Source organism: Sceloporus occidentalis, unplaced genomic scaffold (genome assembly GCF_023333645.1).
Source record: "Sceloporus occidentalis isolate IW3139 unplaced genomic scaffold, rSceOcc1.0.p SCAF_2, whole genome shotgun sequence".
NCBI lineage: Eukaryota > Metazoa > Chordata > Lepidosauria > Squamata > Phrynosomatidae > Sceloporus > Sceloporus occidentalis.
In genome coordinates, this window is record NW_028316982.1 from 195,159,624 (window position 1) to 195,182,463 (window position 22,840).

The window sequence follows — 22,840 nt, forward strand, 5'->3', positions numbered from 1 at the left end:
CATAAAATGTAGTCTGTTTTGGGAGTTCTCTTCTGTGAATGCTGTTGTCCTGGCATTTTATTAAGATGGGAAGAGCAGAGAGAATTGTTTTTGCTGACAAGACACTTCTATTAAATATTATTATCCTTGAAGTTCAGAGGTTGCATAAAATTTTCTGTTTGGATTAAAGTGTTTTGAAGGATAAAGCAGGAAAGAACTATATCAACAAACCTTGTTTTGTTATTTTAGTTTTCTATCATTGTAAACCTTCATCTGTTAAGATAGTAGAGGATGCCAACTTGAACCATAACATTTTTCAACTGTGTTAGTGTACAATAAATTATAGTGGATATACATCTTTCCACCTTGTTGGCCTTTACTATTGAACATAGTGTTTTCTTCCTTTAAAATACTGAAAATGAATTATTCCAGATCAATCAAGCAACTCATGACCAGGCAGTGGTGTTGCAAACTGCTTTACAGAACATTCCCAATCCAACATCAGAGTGCATGCTAAGGAATGTTGCAATACGCCTTGCACAGCAAATATCTGATGAGGTTAGTGTGGTCTTCATTGTTTCTTTAAAAGATCCTCTTCCAGTACATGGTTCATGCAATATTAATTTAGTTGCTAGGTTTAAAGTGGGGAGTGGGAGATAAAGAAGTTATACCACCCTAGAAGCTTCTTGTATATTCTTTAATCAGAATCCCATGTTTCTTAATATTTTGGCTTATGTTACTAAAGTCAATTAAATCTCAGGTGAAACCTAAACCACATTTTAAAATTGACTAGAATTAGTTTCTTTTTTCCCGTTCACCCATTCATTGCTAATGGTTTTTCTTAGTGGTGGAGAACTGATTAACTTGTTGGTGGACAGCTGTTAAACTTCTGGTCAATTCTAAATAATTTTATCTTTAGAGCTGCTGTATCTCAGCAGGACACAGAGATAATCTTAATCCTTGGGCAGGAATATATAATACTGAAGTCCAAAGCTGCAATACTTGAAGATGGTGATGGGAAAGTATGACCATGGAGAAAAACATTTAAATAGCTATCTTTTGGCCTATTCCTGAAGTTATTTTTTCCTTTAAATAAAACAAAACAAGGGGCTGTGTTTTGTCTAGCTCATCCCCTTTATACTTCCTAGTCTTCTGGCTTGTAACAAGGGAAAGTGTGTCTGTAAAATGAAACATATTTCAATCCACACCTTCTATTCAGACGTCCTCAGGCTCTGTCTACCAAAGTCATTTAAAAACAAAGTCACAGATCAGACCTCTGAACTGGCAATAGTTGGCTTGATGGAAAAAATACTTTAACTTGTTATAAGGGAGCTTCCTGTTTCCTGTCTGTTAAGATTCTTGTGCAAGAACATAAACTGCTAGGGGATGGGCACAGAATTGTATTAGTAAGTAAATAAATAAATAAATAAATAAAAATTAGTTTCTGCGTTTTTATTTCATGTTCACACTAATGCCTGACTAATAATAATACTGTGTTTTGGTTTGTAGGCTTCCAAGTATATCCCTGATATTTGTGTTATTAGGGCAGTGCAAAAAATAGTTTGGGCTTCAGGATGTGGCTCAGTACAGCTGGTATTTAGCTCAAATGAAGATATTAGTAAAATCTATGAGAAGGTAAGAAATATGAAGCAACTTTTTCTCTCAAACTAATAATGAATAGAATAATTTAATGAAATTTGGCTTTAAATGGTCTGTTCTCAGATGGTAAATGCTTCTATACTGTTTTAAAAAGCTCTCATTTTACAGCTTTCTCTTGGTAGAGATAACCTTGCACAGTTTTCAACTCCATAAAAATATTTCAGTTACTTAGTTCAAGTGTAATTTATCTTGCAGTGATCTCAGTGTCATTTTGAATCTCATATCTCTGTGTAAAGACAAAAAAATTACTGCTGGCTACTGTAAGTAACCAGTTGTTCTGTTCTTCATCTAAACAAAAATCGTACACAGATGAGCATAGAAATATCGTTAATCCAAGGATAGAATACCTCACATCCACATGTTTGGACATTATTTAGATTTACTTAGAAACAAATGTATTTGAGATTTTGAGTGACATGTTAGAACTATTTTGGTATTTATGTTAATTTCTCCATCAATTGTTTCATTAAATGTTAAGTGTAGAGTCATGTCTATATGTAAAAGAAATAGATAATTTCCCCATTCTCTGATGACAACCCTGCGTTATTTAAGCATACTCTAAAAATTCATGGATTAAAATTAGCACCCGTGTGAATCCTGTAAGTAGATTCTTTAAAGCATGATCAGTAATTTTCACAAAAAAAATTACAGATACTTTAATCATAGAACTGTGCTACCATGGCTGCAAATAGAATCTGCTTATATTAGGCCTGATGTGTTGGCTGTACTCTGTTGTCTAAATCTGTGCTCTGCTGTTCTTTGAGATTTAAATTGTTACTGCTTTTAAATCCACATTTTGAATGTTAAGGATTATTAATTATGCCAGCCCTCTGGTTTTGGAGATAACATTGTCCTTTGAGAAGTTGTTGTATAAAACAGCCTCCCAGTCCACACATGTAATTTAACTCAGTAAATTCAAGGGCGAAACAGGCAGCCCAGATGGAGCAGCCTTGTGCTATTCCAGCGCCGTTTGCATTGGGACCACATCAACCATACATGCCCAGTCCAAATCTGTCCTGCAGCTGCAGTCTTGAACTGGGCTGCCGGAAGGAGTGGATTCTATCCGCTTCTACTTGGTTGGTTCTTCTGTGATGCTGTGGCATCAGCGCAGTTTCCGGCCATGTGCAGGGCATGTGTCATCTAAGCACTACACCCCCAATGTGGCCCAAAGCCGGTGCTTTTGGCCCACTTGCTTTGAGCCTGTGAAAGGTTCATCTTTGATCTGTGACTGAAATTGAACAAAGAGATTAGGAGCAAATTTGTAAGATTACATATTCTCTTGCTTCCACCTAGTGCAGATTGCCTCACTGCCTGACTCCTTCTACATAATTGGAGTGCTGTGTGAAAACCCAGGTATCACTATATCATGGGGTGCCGTCACACAATACTGTATTGTTCAACAGTCGTCTTTCTGTTTCTAATACTAGTTTCAGTTGTAGATTTTAATCAGGTGTTGCTGTTTCTTTTTCTTATTGTAGAAAACAGCACTTCTATCCCCAATGCTGCTTTGTTTTCAAATAAGATAATTAAAGAAATCATAAATTTCTTTCCCCATATACGTATATCATATGCTACTAATTTTTATTGCTATTGCAGACCAATGCTGGAAATGAACCAGATTCAGAAGATGAGCAAGTTTGCTGTGAAGCGCTTGAAGCGATGACTCTTTGTTTTGCTTTGATACCAACAGCATTGGATGCACTCAGTAAAGAAAAAGCATGGCAGACATTTATCATTGACTTGCTATTGCACTGCCATAGCAAGTAAGTAATTTTAATTTGGCTTTCTTTCCAGAGAATGTGTCAGTGTGATGACATTAGATGTCTACCATGTGCATTAATTCAAATGACAGCTGCTGGGCTATGATTTTGTTGCTGTTGTTGTTGTCCATTACTATATCACCTCAAGTGAGGTGACATTGCATTTTACTTATTTTATACCCTTTCTTTTAATCAAGAAGCTCAGTGGAATATATCTGGCTGTCCTCTCATCTCTCATATCCTCTCATCTAAGCTGTTACCATTTCTGGGGAAGGTGATCGAGAGGGCAGTTGCCTTCCAGCTCCAGGGGATCTTGGAGGAGACTGATTTTCTGGACCCATTTCAAACTGGCTTCCGGGCGGGCTATGGAGTTGAGACTGCCATGGTCGCCTTAGTCGATGACCTCCGTCTGGGCATGGACAGGGGTAGCGTGTCCCTGTTAGTGCTCTTGGACATCTCAGCGGCCTTCGATACCATCGACCATGGTATCCTTCTGGATCGCCTGAGGGAGTTGGGTATCGGGGGCACTGCACTCCAGTGGTTCCGTTCCTACCTCTCGGGTAGATTCCAGATGGTGGAGCTGGGGGACTGTCGCTCCGACAAGAGGGCCCTTACATCTGGGGTCCCTCAAGGAGCGATTTTGTCCCCCATGCTATTCAACATTTACATGAAGCCGCTGGGAGAGATCATCCGGAGATACGGGGCGCGGTGTTATCAGTATGCTGATGACACCCAAATAGTCTTCTCTGTGTCTCCGACTGATGCAGTGACTAAGGAGGGCATCTCTCTAAATGCCTGCTTGGAGTCAGTAATGGGCTGGATGAGGGAAAACAGACTCAGTTTGAATCTGGAGAAAACGGAAGTACTGGTGATAGGTTCTCCTGGTCCGGGGAAGGAAATTGTTCCATCTGTCCTGAATGGGGTCACGCTCCCTGTGAAGGACTCTGTTCGCAGCCTGGGGGTGCTCCTGGACTCGTCGCTCCACCTCACATCTCAGGTGGATGCGACGGTCAGGAGCACCTGTTTTCAGCTTCGGCTGATACGCCAGCTGCGTCCCTACCTGGGCTGGGCTGACCTTGAAACCGTGGTACATGCTCTGGTAACCTCTCGTTTGGACTTCTGTAACGCGCTCTACATGGGGCAACCCTTGTACCAAACTCGGAAGCTACAATTGGTGCAGAACATGGCTGCTAGACTGGTCACTGGATGCTCCAGGGCCAGTCATACGACACCTGTATTGAAAGACCTCCATTGGCTGCCCATTCGCTTCCGAGCGCAATACAAGGTGTTGGTTATTACCTATAAAGCCCTAAATGGCTTGGGCCCAGGGTACTTGGAGGACCGCCTCTCCCCATACAATCCGCCCCGCACTCTCAGGTTGGGTGGGAAACATCTCTTGTCTATTCCAAGTGCACATTATAGTGCAACACAGAGGGCATTTTCAATCTCAGCCCCCAGATTTTGGAATACCCTGCCCGACGAGCTCCGCACAGCCTCATCCCTTGATGGATTTAAGAGGATGCTAAAAACTTTCCTTTTCCGTCAAGCTTTCCCCCCTATGAGTTGATGTTTTATTATCTGTTTTCGCAGAGCCTCTAGAAAAGGACAAAATATAATCTCAGCTGTATACATTTTCTGCCTATTTTGCTGATGAATACTTAGTAGATTAGACATTAGTTCATGTCACTGATATTTGTAACTAATTTCCAAGTGTATGTACATTATTTAATATTAGAAGATACAGTTTTTGACTTGAACTCTCTGACATGCAAGATAACATATATCTAGATGTTTTGTTAATGTGTTTTTTGCTAAAGTAGAAAGTCCTGTTGAGAAAAGGAGCCAATAGAAGTCAGTAGCTAAAATGAAGGAATTGACTTTTATAGGAGTTGGCATAATGTTAAATATCTGTTTGCAATCTTAAAAATAAAATTACAGACTCAGTGGATTCTGCATTACAAATTCTAGTATATGTTGTATAAAACATTTCAAGATTATTGTTATAATTTTTTGGATCACCAATTGTCTATTAATAGAACTATCTCTGGTTAAAATTTTTAGAACTGTTCGTCAAATGGCACAGGAGCAATTCTTCTTAATGGCTACCAGATGTTGTATGGGGCAGAGACCTCTTCTTTTCTTTATAACTTTGTTATTTACTGTATTGGGGGTAAGTTGATTAAAATGTGCATTTCTGTACTTATGTTGCATAAATAATTTGAGATAAAGATGGTTTTCATACACACAGATTTTCTCTCTAGTAGTTCAGTGCTAATAACAAATGGTTGGATGAAAGGCATAAAATGTTACATGACAAAATTACCTGAATTATATAGTTCAAAATTATTTTCTTTCGATTAATTGTGCTGAGAATAATGAACTTCCTCGGGGATAATATTACTGTACAAGGATCAGAATGGAATTGGAAAAAATTAGATGGTCACAGATAGCAGTCATACAGTTCTTTAGTCTACTATATGTATATGCTCCATAACTATACAGTGGGTCATTTGTATCCACTGGGGTTTGCTTCCAGGACCACTTCCACCACCCTGTGAATATCAAAATACAATGGCATAGTAAAATAGTATGCCTTATATAAAATGGCAAAATCAAGGTTTGCTTTTGGGATTTTATTTATTAATTTGGAATATTTTCAAGATTTCGATGCAGAGTTCATGGATATGGAGGGCCAACTGTAGATGCAACTTCTCACAATGTTGTCTTTTGACACTTTTTTCTACATAAAATAAGCTCATATAAAAAAACTGTTACGATTGAAACAAGGTCCTGAATTCAGTTGTGCTGATGCACTCCCCACTACATAAGCAGTTGGGGATTTGTGGGAAACAGTGCATGGATTGTTACGTTGGCCTATCCATGATTGGCCCTGCGGTTCCTAACCTTGGATACCTGCCACTCTAACTCCTACAGTAGTAGTAGTAGTAGTACCACCTCTCCCTATTAATTGAGGTGGGGAACAACAACAAAAACCCTAGCACAAGATCTCTGTTCAGAATCCTGCCTTGGATTTTGGGTGACTGGGGCTGCATCCATACTGCAGAAATAATCCACTTTAACTGCCATGGCTTGATACTTTGGAAATTGTACTTTTGTAAGATATTGAGCCTTCTCTGTCTGAGATCTCCAGTGCCACAACAAACTACAGTTCCCAGAATTCCATAGCATAGAGGCACTTAAAGTTGTGTCCAAGTGGATCATTTCTGTGGTACAGATGCAGCCTGGGTCTCCAGCTGCTCTTTGTGGACTAATATAACTTTGTGTTCTTTATGGTTAGCTTGACCCACCCTTGATTCAAGTTTAAGGAAGCCAGTCAGAATTAAAAAAATAACAAGGAATTTAATGTGGTTTATTATATCCTGTGAAATATTAATTACTTTAACTAGTTTTAGTTTTAGTTCCCAGTTTGAAACATATAATAACATTCAATCAATTCAGTACACACACACTCTCAACTGACTCTCTCCTCTAACTCATCCAACCATGAACTTCAACTGTTTCTTTTTTAAAAAATCCTCCTCTCATTCACAGTGTTCTTGATGGTGCCCGTTGTTATTTCAAGCAATGCTTCACACCCATTCATCCAAGAGCTGATTAGTAACATATTTACATATTTAGAAAACATATTGAGGGTGTGGCCATACAAGAAAGTACAATAGCATCCAAAATCCACAAAACAACAATATCGTTATTTGTCATTCAAAATGCACAAAATATGTGATACAGGATTTGGAAGGACAACTGATTTCTTCATCATGCAAAGGTGTTAACAGTTCATCAGGCAAAGGTGTTAACAATCAAACAGAGAAAGAAAAGTTGAGAACAACATCCTGATGAAATGCAGACATATGATTCCAACATCATCATTTTTTTCCTTTTTCTTGGCCAGTAAAGGTATGGCTGTTTCATGGATTTAGGATGTTATATTTACAAGTTGTTTCCTCTTTGATCCTCCTGTTACAACTTCACAAGCACATTGACTGATTAAACCATTGTGCAAGTGGTTGTGCATCAGAGAAGCTCCTTTATGCCTCGCCTTCCCTTCTCTTGTGCATGCTGTAGCAGTGTCATTTGCAGTCAGTCATTCTCTTTGCAGAGATATCAGCTGCTTCAAAAGCATGCCTATATGTGAAGTAAAACCAATAGGATCTTTAAAGAAGGCAGCTAATAAGTGAAACGACAACACTAACAATAAGTAGAAGGAATAGGTGTAGCAGAGAAACAGCAGCAGTTGGCAGGGATAGGAGGCAAAGTGGCAATGACAGGTATGTGTATATAAGCAGAGGGTGGCACTGAAAATATGGGAGCAGTGGCAGCATTTTCTCCACAGTAACCAGGAATAACTTTCAGGCTGCTGCTGGCTTTCAGAGTGTGTATAATTCAGTATAGCTGCACAAGCATAGCTTTCGCTCCACCAGTTTTGAATTAGTTATACATACAAGTTAATTATGCTGCATGAAATAGTCTTTTTCAATGTGTTCAGTATCTGTGCCCTTGAATTAGCCCAAATATGATGATCAGCACCAAATATTTGTCAAGAAATGATTATCTGAACAAAAATGTTTACTGACAGACCTCTTATGAAATATAGATGAGGTAAGCTATAAAACAAATGAATACACTTACTTAAGAGAAATTCACTTTTGATCTGTAATGGAGTTCAGCCTTCATGTGTAAACTTGTCCTGAAGAAATTTTACATCAAATGTGTCATATTTGGAGTTTGTCAAATCATTTCAGGTAAACAAACCAACGAGCAGCAAGCTTACACTATAATTGTCAAAGAAGGAGGGAAACAAGGGTAGATAATGAAAATAATTAGAATAACTGCAACAGAGACATATCTAATTTACAAAATATATGCATGTGTATTAACAATATTGAATCTCAGTATTAAGAAGTCGAGCAACAGTATGCTACCATACTGCAAGTACCATCAGTGATTTTTCCCAGACTTTGGATTGGATATGTTCGGTGAGACAGCAGGATAATTTTACTGCCAACACTTTGGACATTTATCTTATTGGTTTGGACTATCAATGATATTTATAAGGATACAACATAGTTTTTTCTATTTGTATACTGTTGCTTGACTTCTTAATACTGAGATTCAATATTGTTAATACACATGCAAATATTTTGTAAATTAAATATGTCTCTGTTGCAGTTATTCTAATTATTTTCATTAATTACCCTTGTTTCCCTCCTTCTTTGAAAATCATTTCAGGTGACATCATTGCTCAAGTAGCTATCTAAAATGTACAGAAAGGCTTAAATTTCCTAACCAATTGTAGACTTTTTTAAAATTGGTACTCCCTTATATACAATTATATTTTATATTGATAGAATTGTGTTTCACCTATTTACATTCTGAGAGATAATTTATCAGAATACATGAGATCATGCAAAGTGTTCTGAAGTGAGGATTTTGAATAACATCCAATGAAAGACGGATGATGCAAGAAGACATTTCCATTCTCTGTTCTATGAAGGAAGCATCCTTCATCCAGGACACCTTCACAGACATGTAGGCACCTTCAGTAAAGGTCTGGAATATGTTGGAGAGGTTGCAGTGGGAGCACAGAATTGCCAAAAGATTGGATCAAGGCAGCTTGTGCAGAACATCTTCATTTTATAGAGATGTCAGTTCATATAAATCTCCCATTATTTTATATTTTAATAAACTCTGTATGGGTTCTGTAAGAAATGTTCTATGTTGTTTCCATTAATGCAGATATCTTTTCAAAATGGCTTATTCTCTCTTTCTTTTGTAGAGTACTGCTCGAGAGCGTGCTAAGCATTCAGGGGATTATTTTACTTTATTAAGACACCTTCTTAATTATGCGTACAATAGTAATATTAATGTGCCCAATGCTGAAGTTCTGCTTAATAATGAAATCGATTGGCTTAAAAGGATTAGGGTAAGTTTTTATTCTGTTCATTCTGCTGCTTGTATTCTGTTTTTAATTGTATGTATTAGCTGCATTCAGGGCTGAATTAGTAGGACAGAAAGGCCAGAAAAAACATTTTTCATAAGTAAATTACAGGAGTAGCAACTAATAATAAAAGCATATTTTCATGTGTCTGAATGTTTTGTTTTGTTTTGTTAGGATGAAGTGAAAAGAACAGGGGAAACAGGTGTAGAAGAGACTATTTTAGAAGGTCACCTTGGAGTAACAAAAGAATTATTGGCATTCCAAACCCCTGAAAAAAAATACCATATTGGTTGTGAAAAAGGAGGTGCTAATCTCATTAAAGTAAGTAATTGCTATATAGAAAATGTTTAAATTAAACATTGTAAACTGGCTTAATTTATATATGTATACATTGAATTAAATGTGAGTAATTTTATTTCTCTTTAATTTTTTAGAATAAACAAAAATAACATATCTAGAATAAAAATATTCAATATGTTGTAAAGTATCTGTTCATAATCCTATGGAATATCTATCACCTTAGTTTACAAAAATAAAAATCAAGTCCCCCCCCCCCCCCCCCCCCCGGCCATAGCTAGGCATTGTATAGAGAACAAGACTGCAATACAAAAGTGTCCTCCTTTATTCTTTAGTTCCTCGGAGATGTTAAATAATTCAAAACACTGGATATGTAATCCAACTCTGACATTTTTAAAAGGCTTTATTGTATATCATACTCATTCTAGTGTCTAGGTCACAATACAATTATGGTTAGCATCAAGGAGATGTATATATGTATAGTACTGAGGAAAGTGGAACCTTTCCTTGCCTCAGAAAGGTGGTGAGATCTTTCTGGAATCCTTTATCAAAACAGCTATGATCATTGTTCTCTTGTCTTGATATGAGTAGCAGAACAGCCATGATGACAGCAAATGCTTTGCTGAAAGGTAAAGCATTGGGCGCTTGCCTTATATCTGTTTTCCTTCTTTGGATGACACAGATAAACAATCTGCAAGCGATGTGTTATCCCCTCATGCCAGTGAACATTGCAGGCGTCTCAATACCTTAGATTCTTTTCTGTTAATACAGTTGACTCCTCCACCTTCATTTCAGTTTTTAATTTTCCTGCCAGCCAACTAGATGTGTTTTCAGCCTTCACAACCAAAACATGATTGGACTGGATTCAGAAATCAAAGAGATTCAAAAGAAAAGAAAACAGAGGAGAAGAGGAAATGCTGGATCCTTAATATTATTAGAAAAGAGGAGGAAAGCAGCAGCAGAAAGGCAGGCCATGTGTTATATGTTCAGCTTCTGGGTAATGCCTAAATTAATACTGGATGTCTCCCTTCTTTTTCAGGAACTAATAGATGATTTCATCTTTCCGGCCTCTAATGTTTACTTACAGTACATGAGGAATGGGGAATTGCCTGCTGAGCAGGCCATACCAGTTTGTAGTTCCCCAGCCACCATTAATGCTGGATTTGAGTTGCTAGTAGCACTAGCTGTGGGTTGTGTTCGAAACCTCAAGCAAATAGTAGATACTTTGACGGAAATGTATTACATAGGCACTGCAATAACTAGTATGTATCATTTCATAACTTTTATATTGTGTATGCATATATTGGGCTGTGAACATATTAGTAGGAATTGAAGCATTGTCTGTACCTTTTTATTATTTCTTTATTTTTAAATTGCTTTGTCAAAAATGTTTGTACATCTCCTTGAGATGACTGCTGGATATATTAAGTACAGTTTCTAAGAGAAGAAACAAGCAGAGAATAAAGCTATGATTAAAATTTTATGAATGCATGTGGAAGTTCTGTCAATATAGGCAGAGGTGTTCTTCAAAGTTTTTATTGTCCAATGTTCTCAGAAGTGACCTTTTTGGGAGACATCAGAGACAATAAAAAAGAGAAGCTCCAAGGCGTCAGTGCATGGATGGGTGCTCCTTTGTGCATGAAAAAGATCGACCCACAACATTTTGGCTCTAACTCATGTATTTATAGGTGCAGTCTTAAGTAGAGCAATAAAAATGATTTGCATAGCATGAGTGCAAATGAACTCAAATAAATCCTATAATTTTAAAAAGAATAAAAATTACTTTTTAAATTTTCAACATCTTGCCATTGTGGGAGTTATTTTGGCTATATCTAAATATGAAATCTGATGGATTCTGTTTTTAACATTTATATTTATTTATTTATTTATTTATTGCATTTATATCCTGGCTTTCCCCCAACATGAGATCCATTTGGGGATGGAGTTAAAATTGTAAGCAAATGTGGTTGCAGATATATTCCAGTAAGGATTAAATCATTAAGTACTGCTGTTTTGCCTGATGGCAGTTCAAAAAGGTCATTAATTTTGCATTTGTAAATTTTATAATGCATTTGATCTCTCCTAGCTTGTGAAGCACTAACAGAATGGGAATATTTGCCACCTGTTGGACCACGACCACCAAAGGGATTTGTAGGATTAAAAAATGCTGGTGCTACTTGTTACATGAATTCTGTCATTCAGCAACTATATATGATTCCTGCCATCCGGAATGGAATCCTTGCGATTGAGGGTACTGGCAGTGATGTGGATGATGATATGTCAGGAGATGAGAAGCAAGACAATGAGGTAATAATTGCACGCTGCTTTCACATTTTTATGTATTTAGAGTTTTTGTCATACTGTTAATTACAATGGCCTATGTTCTCATTGTGTTTTTGTGACAGTTTATGTGGTAGCATTTGGTTGGCGACACCATAAAAATCAGCATGAGACCTCAACTTCTGGCTGTTGTTTGCTTTTCTTTAGGATTATGGCAGTATCAATAATTTGTTACTCTTAAACTGAAGTTGTTTCACAACTTTCACAAGTACTATCAATATGTTTCCCCCATTCCTTCAATAGATAACTTCATTTCTCTACGTTCATTGTTATGCAAAACACAAGGCTTATGCATCTGGACTCTACCATGTTTATGAGTTGTTGCCCATGTTGTGTAGCACAATTTCACAGTGAGAAAGATGCTGACAAAACTGGAGAAAATTGTGTAGTATTCTAGCACAGAAATAAGTGCTGTAAAAATCTTGGGATCTTGCTTCCCATGGGATCTAAGGTCCAAAACACACTGCAGAAATAATCCAGTTTGAGACTGCTTTAACTGCCCTGGCTCAATGCTAGGGAATCCTATGAATTGTAGTTTACTGTGGCACCAGAGGTTTCTGACATAGAAGGCTAAACATCTCACAAAACTATAGTTCCCAGAATTGAGTCAGGGCAATTAAAGAGGTCTCCAGCTGGATTGTTTCTGCAGTGTGTTTTGGACCTAAGTTGCCTACTTGAGTTTGGAATGAAAGCTATTGCCCTAGATAGCTAAGTATCTTAATGGAGCAAATTATCCACATATACCCATATTTTGTCAGAGCTGCTATAATTTTTTATTTTCACAGGTAACACTTTCATTTTCTATACACAAGCTGTAATGTCTGTCTTAACTTTTGTTTCTTTATTTTGCTGTCTTTGAGTATACAATCGATACAATGCTGCTTTTTTTCTTTTCAGAGCAATGTTGATCCACGAGATGAAGTATTTGGCTATCCACATCAGTATGAAGATAAACCAACTTTAAGTAAAACAGAAGACAGAAAAGAGTACAACATAGGTGTATTAAGACACCTTCAGGTCATCTTTGGTCACTTAGCAGCTTCTAGGTTACAGTACTATGTACCAAGGGGTTTTTGGAAGCAGTTCAGGTAAATGGGAAGTTATCTGATATTAAACTGTGTTATAGCAGAAGGAGCATGCGTTAAATGAAATGCAAGGGATTGCAACTTACACCATCACATAAATTAACTAAGTGGGAAGTAAGATAAAGGGACCCAAAGAACAAAATGTTACTGTGATTAGATCAGATCTGCACAACTTGGCAGTAGGTAGGGGCTAAACTTAAAATAAGCTAAACTTCTTTTGGGCTGTAGATAGGTTTTAATTAAATATTAATTATTTAATATTAATGTTAATTAGAACTAATTAACATTAATTCAATCCTCCTCTTCTTCTGCCTGGTCCTCTCTTTAGGAGAAAGCCAAGTGGCAGAGGAGTCTTACCTGTCCTTCTCCTCCTCTGCCCAGACTTCTCGTTGAGAGAAGGCCACGTGATGGAGGAGCCTTAAGGGGTGAGCTTGGTCCATCCTCTTCCTCATTCACCTGTCCTTCTCATTGGGAGAAAGCTGAGAAGTGGAGGAGCCCCACAGGGCCAGTGTTTGCCTGTCCTCCTCCTCATGGCCCTCTCTGCAGGAGGAGACTGAGCAGCAAAGGAGCACTGACATTCCACATCCTTGCAGGCTGCCTCAAATCTCTTATTAGGCTGCATGTGGCTCCCGGGCCGTATGTTGTGCAGACCTGGTTTAGATGAAATTGTTTAAATGAAACAGTCTTTATTCCTGTGTAACTCCTTTGAGTTTGGTGCAGGGAGAAATGCAGGATAGAAAATAAATAAATAAAGTAAATAAGTATTGGGCAGCTCAGATATGGCCCAGTGTTTATAGTATAGACAAGGTAGAGGGAAAGGGGATGCCTAGAGTTCATGCAGCCTTCCTTTGCTGTATGGAGAACCATGAATGGGGAATTCAGCCTATGTACAGAAATTCCTGTGTGAGGACTCTTTCATTTGAACAGTCTACTACAAAAATAAAAATGGGTACTGGATTCTGAAACTGTAGATTCTTTGTGAAACAGAACTGGCTTCTTTTTATGCTTTGGGATTTCCCCAGTATTGGAAAAACATTTCAGGTGACCTCCAATGAAGAAGGGAAGATGAAAAATGATTTTAACTTAGGGGGAAACTACAGTGGTAGTAAAAAGAGCTTTCTTAGTGCTTTTTCTGTTTTTAAATGTTTAAATGTTTAAATGTTGGCGGCAGCAGTGTTAATTTGACTGATGCCAGTATTTCCCAGAATGCTTTTTTGAAAAATGCTAGCATCCACTAGTGTGGACATTCTGACACCATTCCCTGGGCTCTGTTTACCTGTTTTGATGGTTGACCCATGGTCCCTCCCTCAAATGTTTATCCCCAATTTGCCAAATGTTATTGGAGTGAGAAAATGTGGGATGGATGTTTGTTTCTCCCTCTCCGAAATAAACCAGACTGATTAGTCACATTTTTATTCACTATACAGCACATTGTAGGATTGTAACATAATTATAACATGTAATTCAATTATAAAAAAGCTAATGCTTTTATAAGCTACTTGGAATTTTTTTTCATGCTACGTGCCATTTTGTTATAAATTGCATTATCAGAAAATTCTTTTTCCATTGTAGACTCTGGGGTGAACCTGTGAATCTGCGTGAACAGCATGATGCTTTAGAATTTTTCAATTCTTTAGTGGATAGTCTAGATGAAGCTTTAAAGGCCTTAGGTCACCCAGCAATGTTAAGTAAAGTTTTGGGAGGATCCTTTGCTGATCAGAAGATCTGTCAAGGCTGTCCACATAGGTAAGTATTGTATCTTCTAACATGAAAGTATACATAACTTTTTCATAGAATAAAAGCCTGTTAAAGTGATAACAGACATCAATTTAAAAGGTGTTTTAGTCTGCCCTGGAACTGTACAGAGACCATTCTCTGGAGGTGTAAAGAAGTACACGTATATCTCAGTTAAGAAAGTAGATGCGTTCCTAGGCACACTACTGCTTTAACAGAAACTTTAGTACCACAAATATTAAGAACATGCAAAGAATAGAGATAGGCTTCAACAAGTGATAGGAAAATTGTGTTATTGAAAATTAACACTATGCACATATGAAATGGAACGATCAGGTCAAGTAAGCCTTGCATAAGTAAATGAAAACATTTTCAATCTTCTGGAGATCAATTGAAAGCTTTTTCTAAAATGTATCCAGGGATAATTTTTGATTTAACTGCCCTCCATCTTTCTGATTTCCATTTTGATGGCTACACTTACAGATCTGTTCCCTTTTAAAAAAATATTGGGGGGAGCTGGTGAGGCAGGATTATATCTGCTTCCCCTTTTGCATGCTCATTAAGGGATTCTGAAAGCAGTTGCTATTTGACTTCCTCATTGTAAACAGGCACACACAGCTGCAGTAGAATTGGTAAGAGTAAAATCCCACTTTTTTCTACCTTAAAGTTTATTACATTGTTTACCACGGACATGCTGCTGCAATCTGATACTGATCATCTGTTTCTCCAGCCAAAGCTGCTAAAAACCTTCCAGCTAGACAAAGGATGAGGAAAGGTGGCTGGCCAGGCATTAAAAACTTTGTAAAAGAGAGCTTCTTGTGACTGTAATGCACAGCCACAGAAGCTACCTCTCTTTGTTCCAGTTCCAGAGATGGTAGTGGTAGGGGTCATGTGATTTTGGAGATTTAAATACTGGCTCTCTTTTTCCAGTCTTGCCTTGCCAAGTAACAGAGATTCTTGAGGGTCTCCCTTCAGTATGTGGGTTGTTTACACTTGCATTTTCCTATAAATATGAACACAACTTGAGTATCCCTTATCTGGAATTTTGGAAAGTGAAGTGATACCAGCACTCAAAGCAGTTGCAAAAAATAAATCACCAGGAACAGATGGCATACAAATAGAATTGCTACAATCCACAGTGAGAGAAACAAGTTCAGTTCTAACTAAAATATGCCAACAAATATGGAAAACAAAATAGTGGCCCAGATTGGAATTGATCAATATACATTCCTACCCACAAAGGAGACACAATAGACTGCAGTAATTACAAGACTATTGTATCAATTTTTCATGCAGACAAAATAATGCTCAAAATTCCGCATCATAGACTCGCACCATAGATGGAGTGAGAGATCCCAGAAGTGCAAGCAGTTTTCAGAAAAGGAAAAGGTACTAGGGATGACATTACAAATATATGATAAATAATGGAGTGTGCCAAGTAATTCCAGAAGAAATTCAGTTTGTGTTCTATCAGTTAAAGCAAAACATTTGACTGCACAGATCATGGAAATGTATGGCATGCTTTTAGAGGAATGGGCATGCCACTACACCTCATTGGCTTCATGTGTAACCTATATTCAGGACAAGAGGTTGCAGTCAGAACTGAATACAGAGAAACAGAATGGTTTTCAATTGGCAAAGGAGTCAGGCAAGGATGCATTCTGTCATTCTATCTGTTCAACATTTATGCAGAAAATACGGTACACGCAGGTTTAGACTCAGAGGCAGGAGCAGTTAAAATTGGAAGAAGAAACATTAACAACCTGAGATATGCAGATGACACTATATAATACTAACAGAAAACAATAAAGACCTGGAACAGTTACTAAAGAAATTCAAACAAGAAAGTGCTAAGGTAGGCTTAATGTTCAGTATTATGAAGACAAAAATAATGAGCACAGAAGACCTACATGAATCATCCTAGAAAATAGAAATAGTCAAAGAATTTCCCTAACTAGGATCAAACATTGATCAGAGTGGAGACTGAAGTCAGGAAATCAAAAAGACTAGGACTGGGAAGGGCAGCTATGAAAGAACCAGACAAAATCCTAAACTGCAAAGACATAACACTGAATCCTAAAATTAAGATTGTCCAAACTGTTGTATTCCCTATACATCACTATTATGGATGTAAGAGCTGGACAGTAAAGAAAGCACATGGAAAGAAAATCAACTCATTTGAGATGTAGCATTGGAGAAGAATGCTGAGGATACTGTGGATGGCCAAAAAGACAAACAAATGGGTCTTTGAACAGATCAAGCTACAGTTCCCAGAATTCCATAGAACTGAGCCATGGCAGTTAAAGCGGTGTCAAACTCGATTATTTCTGCAGTGTGGATGCAGCCTAAGAGAAATTAACAGGAGTGCATTGATAAATGAATTCTCTAATTTTGTTTCTCCTTGAATTATCAATAAATATACAAAATAATATTTCTGTAGTTCATAATGTATATTTGATAGAAACAATTCTATTTCTTCATACTCGTGTGTTAATAAATAATTTAACTTTTTCATTGGGCTACCTAACATTTCTGTATAAATGAGATATAGTTGAGAGGCATTACTTTGTATCCAGTGTGAATACATTCAGTTGATAAATTAGGCCGCTCTACCTAAAAATATACATGATCTGTTTTTAATAAACATTTTGTAGTTATTAATTGTGTTTCATGATATGCAAAGTTATTAACTATGTTTTAATGATATGCATATTTTGTTGCATTTGGAGGATTATTAGTTCGGCATACTTAACCCATTCTTCCACATCCATAGGTACGAATGTGAAGAGTCTTTTACAACACTGAATGTAGATATAAGAAATCACCAAAACTTGCTTGACTCCTTGGAACAATATGTCAAAGGAGACTTACTGGAAGGTGCAAATGCGTACCATTGTGAAAAATGCAATAAAAAGGTAACTTTGAAATACAGTGTTATTTTGCTTTGAAATGCTCAAAACTCAGTAGCACTTAACATAATTCAAGAAAACCTATTATTTTAGATGGCTTCATTGTATAGATAATTGAGAGCTAGTGTTTGTCATAATTAATAGCCACAATTCAGGATGACTACAGGTCAATCATCGTCAGTTATCAAATCTTTCCATGATAGAGAATGCATATCATATTGAGGGCGTCTTTTATTGAACCACCTAGTGTATTCTCACCTGATTACATAGGTGTTGTTTCTGTTTCACTTAGTTATGGAGCGTTTTTGGTATGAATCATTCACAGAGATGGACTGCTGTAACATACAGATCTTTGTTTCTTAGGTTGATACAGTGAAACGCTTGCTGATTAAAAAGCTGCCTCCAGTTCTTGCCATCCAGCTGAAACGATTTGACTATGACTGGGAAAGGGAATGTGCAATCAAGTTCAATGATTATTTTGAATTTCCACGAGAGTTGGACATGGAACCTTATACAGTGGCAGGAGTAGCAAAACTAGAAGGGGATGATGTAAATCCTGAAAATCAGCTAATACAGAATGAACAACCTGAAAACGAACATTCTGGAAGTACAAAATATAGACTAGTAGGTGTGTTGGTACACAGCGGACAAGCCAGTGGTGGACATTACTACTCTTACATTATTCAGAGAAATGGTGGTGATGGTGAGAAAAACAGATGGTATAAATTTGATGATGGTGATGTGACAGAATGCAAAATGGATGATGATGAAGAAATGAAAAATCAGTGTTTTGGTGGAGAATACATGGGGGAAGTATTTGATCACATGATGAAGCGCATGTCCTACAGACGTCAGAAAAGGTGGTGGAATGCTTACATCCTTTTTTATGAACGTATGGACACAGTAGACAAAGATAATGAACTAATAAAATATATTTCAGAACTTACAATGACTACTAAGCCCCATCAGATTAAAATGCCATCTGCCATTGAGCGAAGTGTACGGAAACAAAATGTACAATTCATGCATAACCGAATGCAGTACAGCCTAGAATATTTCCAGTTTGTAAAGAAATTACTGACTTGTAACAGTGTCTACCTGAATCCTCCTCCAGGTCAGTACTTAGATATTCATAATAATATGAATTGATAGTTGTTTTTACAAATACATTCTTTTACATTTTTCATACTTGTGTTTTGTTTTAAAATTAAGTTTATCTATTTAAAAATACTATTTTCCTTGGATTGATTTAAAACAAGTTTGTTTTCTAATTAGTAAAATGGGTACAAAAGATGAAGTCACCATTTATTTGTTAATCAGCATTATCACTCATTTGACTTATTTGCTGTTCTACATTTTGTTAAGATTATTTCTGCATTTAACTGGTAAACGTAATAACCAGATCTTGGTATCTTAAATGAAATGCTATGATGCAAATGTACATTCAAACATACTAGCGATATGTATCTAAAAATTAAGATACTGTATATATTCGACTATAAGTTGACCTCATGTATAAGTCCAGAGCAGGTTTTGGGGCCAAAATTATGGATTTTGCTGTGACCCATGGATATGTCAAGGGTAAAACTTAGGGGCATGTAACAAAGGATGATGCAAAGGAAAACAACGCCAAAGAAATTCTGACAGGCATAACTGTGCTCATACTAAAGGATGGATGGATGAGAGAGAAGAGGGGATCCATGCTTCTTTTTGGTGCTTCCAGGATGGACTAAGCTCTCTATTCAGAGAAAGGGGATGGTGTGTGTGTGTCTGTGTGTGTATGTGTAGAGAGAGTTAATGTACATTATTTTAACTCATATACCTGTGGATAAGTCAACCCATACTTAGTCAATTATCAGCCAATATTGCAAAAGAAAAAAGTATCTTTTGAAGGTCAAATTTACTTGTCAGATTTCAGAGTGAAATAATCTGTGAAATAAGCCAAAATAATATGCTGTATCAGTTCCAAGCAGTATCATAGCACCTTCTATTCCATTTTTCTTTAGGACAAGATCACCTGTTGCCTGATGCAGAAGAAATAACCATGATTAGTGTTCAGCTTGCTGCTAGATTTCTCTTTACCACAGGATTTCACACAAAGAAAATAGTCCGTGGCCCTGCCAGTGATTGGTATTTCAGATTTAAAAAATAAGTTTTAATGTTTATATGTTAGGAATCATACAAAAATTGGGAGATCAATGCAGTGAAATGGAGCCTCAAAATAGATCACAGCTTTTATTTACTTTTTATTTATTTTTAAAAATTTAATGTTGTCCTGCTTGAAAGAATGAATATATTACACTTGGTGCACATCTGGGTCTTATAGTTTAACTACCATTGTGACTCAGGAGTATGTTAGAAGAATGTGTCAGGAATAAGCAACCAGTGCCCTCCAGGTGTTTTGGAATAGTCCCAGCCACCATGGCCAATGATTAAGCATTGTAGGAACTATAATCCAGAATATTTGGGGTGTACCAGTTTGCCTTGCTCCTCCTCTTTCAAATACAATTTCCCCCTGTCCTTCTCCTGCAGGCCTTCACAATGAGTATGAAGTTTGTACTACAGTAACCACACTTAAGAAAGAAACTTGGTTAATAATAAATGTGGATTTTTTTCTGTGTGTTTTTGCAATCACATGCACATTTAAAATGTGTTTTGTTTTGTTTATTTATTTATTTATTCATTACAATATTGATATATTGCTCTATATTAAGACCCCACCTTTCTTCCAAAGTGCACGTAGCATAGTCTCATCCCTCCACACTCCCAGTTTTATCCACACAACCGTTCTGTAACTTAGGTCAAGCAAAGAAAGCAGTTGGTCTCAGAACATGGAGGGAGTTGCATAGCTAAATGAAGTTTTCAACCTCAAATCCACTGGCCCTTGCCTTGCACTCTTAACTGCTACATTACACTTTCACTCGCATGTGGTTCTGTGCCTCCATAAAGGAACATTTTGTAAAACTGTGTTTCAGGTTGTGCACATAAGGTGAATATGTGTTTTATTTGCTTTAGGTTAGCAGACACCTCATTCCAACACCTGTCTCTGGCAGTGCAACTTTGTTGTTGTGTGTTTTTAAGTTGTTTATGATTTATAGCAACCCTAAGGCAACCATATCACAGGATTTGTTCAGAGGGGCTTTGCTTTTCCTCCCACTAAGGATGAGAGTCTGGCCCAGGGTCACCCAGTGGGTTTCCATAGTTGAGCAGGGACTTGAACCCTGGTCTCCAAAGCCATGTTCCAGTGCTCAAACCACTGCACCACACTGGTTCTCTAAGTGCAACTCAAGTGCAAGTTGGCTATTATGCTATTTCAGGTCTTTTTGTGATCTCTGATTCACAAAAAAGCATTACAGTGGGCCCTTCCCTTGCGTGGGGGATCTGTTCCAGACCCACTCCTCCCCGCGTAAGGGAAAACGTGTATGCTCGAGCCCCATTAAAAAATGGGACTCATGCATGTGCTGTGGTGCACGCACCATGGGTGCACGCATCATGCGCACATGTGCCATTGTTTCCACATGGCTGCAGCTTCAGCGTAAGATGAAAGCTGCATATGGCGCAGGTGCACTGTATTTAGAATGACTGAGGACTTTCTATTTAGGAGAAAAACAGAGGGATGTTTTGCTGTATTTGATACCACATGAGGCTGAAACAGATGGGCCAAAAGCGCCACCTTTGGGTCGATCCAGGGGTGTAATGTTCAGATGACGCATGCCCCAGATCGAGCCAAAGCTGCACCACAACCACCAAAGCAACCCCAACCTGGCTGCAAAAGGAGCGCAAAAATAGCACTGTTGGCAGTTCATTGTAGACTGTGGCGGCAGTCAGCCTCAGGACTCTGGTGTCTGGTGGTCGTGGTTCCATGCCACTCAGAGCACTCTTGTGGTTGGAGTGGCCAGACGCCACTCCAAGCCACCCTTATGCTCAAGGCCATAAACATTGCAGTGTGCATGAACAGTTAATAATCCGTACTCCTATTACTAACAGGTAGTGCTGTAAATGAGATACATAGTTCTGTCTTCTGAAAATGTGATGCCATTAATTTAATTTCTTTTCCAGGTATGATGCTTTATGCATTCTCCTTCGTCACAGCAAGAATGTACGTTTTTGGTTTGCAAACAACGTGCTTTTCAATGTTTCAAATCGCTTCTCTGAATACCTTTTGGAATGCCCTAGTGCTGAAGTGAGGGGAGCATTTGCAAAACTTATAGTGTTTATTGCACATTTTTCATTACAAGATGGACCATGTCCTTCACCTTTTGCTTCACCAGGACCTTCTAGTCAGGTATGCTTGGTTTTTTAGACAGAATTCTGTAAACAAAAGTGGTTAATACTTAAATGTTCTAAGATACAACATTAATCCTTCTTTGACATTATAGCATCATAATTACTCTTAAAGCATTAATTTAGAAATTATGTTGGGATGTTTGCTTGGAGTCTTGACTCTTCTTGAAGTTTTCAGACTCATGTTAAACTAATTCACTGTTAGTATAGCAGACAGTTTAAGAATTGGATGTTATCATAGTTTGTAATTAATTAGAAGAGTTTCATTCAAAGCCTGGACACATGTGGCTGTTCTACACTACAGTTCCAGAATCCCTCGCTCCATGCTGGCTGAGAATGTTGAGAGCTGCATTCAGACAATAACTTTTTCAAGTTCTGGTTTCATTATGTTCTGATTTAATACGGTTGGTCTCTTAAAAGGCCTTGGTGAAGCCACATAATGTGTTGGCTTATCAATTTCAGTCAATAAAAACTTACAATTGACAATGCCATTTTTGATTTTTAGGCCTATGACAATTTAAGTTTGAGTGACCATTTGCTGAGAGCTGTATTGAATCTTCTGAGAAGGGAAGTGTCTGAACATGGACGTCATTTGCAGCAATATTTCAACTTGTTTGTGATGTATGCCAATTTAGGTAATGTGCTATCTATTTACTCTTAAAGGCTGATGGATATTTAAGGATGTTGTTAAAATTGTTATTGAGGGCATGAATCAGTGATTTTCACAATATATTTTAGTTGTCCTTTGAATTCCTCAATGAGAAGATCAGTAATGACGGGAATGTGACTCATCCCCAAATCACAGCAGTAAAGGAAAATTTGGTGCGTCGGGTTTTA

The 22,840-nt window shown here is 37.6% G+C and overlaps 1 protein-coding gene across 4 annotated transcripts in view; it reads left to right on the forward strand.

Annotated features, from left to right (window-relative positions):
• The window catches only part of LOC149319510 (ubiquitin carboxyl-terminal hydrolase 9X), a 105,249-nt gene that overhangs the window by 66,712 nt on the left and 15,697 nt on the right, over nt 1-22,840 (forward strand). For all 4 annotated transcript variants that reach the window (XM_089511858.1, XM_089511857.1, XM_089511860.1 and 1 more), the window contains 15 exons: nt 412-537; nt 1,489-1,614; nt 3,235-3,401; nt 5,460-5,568; nt 9,193-9,339; nt 9,529-9,675; nt 10,691-10,913; nt 11,738-11,958; nt 12,889-13,079; nt 14,649-14,822; nt 17,584-17,725; nt 18,083-18,833; nt 19,726-19,849; nt 21,779-22,004; nt 22,509-22,638. In XM_089511858.1, coding sequence (XP_089367984.1) covers nt 412-537; nt 1,489-1,614; nt 3,235-3,401; nt 5,460-5,568; nt 9,193-9,339; nt 9,529-9,675; nt 10,691-10,913; nt 11,738-11,958; nt 12,889-13,079; nt 14,649-14,822; nt 17,584-17,725; nt 18,083-18,833; nt 19,726-19,849; nt 21,779-22,004; nt 22,509-22,638 — 3,004 coding nt within the window. The remainder of the gene's footprint in view (nt 1-411; nt 538-1,488; nt 1,615-3,234; nt 3,402-5,459; nt 5,569-9,192; nt 9,340-9,528; nt 9,676-10,690; nt 10,914-11,737; nt 11,959-12,888; nt 13,080-14,648; nt 14,823-17,583; nt 17,726-18,082; nt 18,834-19,725; nt 19,850-21,778; nt 22,005-22,508; nt 22,639-22,840) is intronic.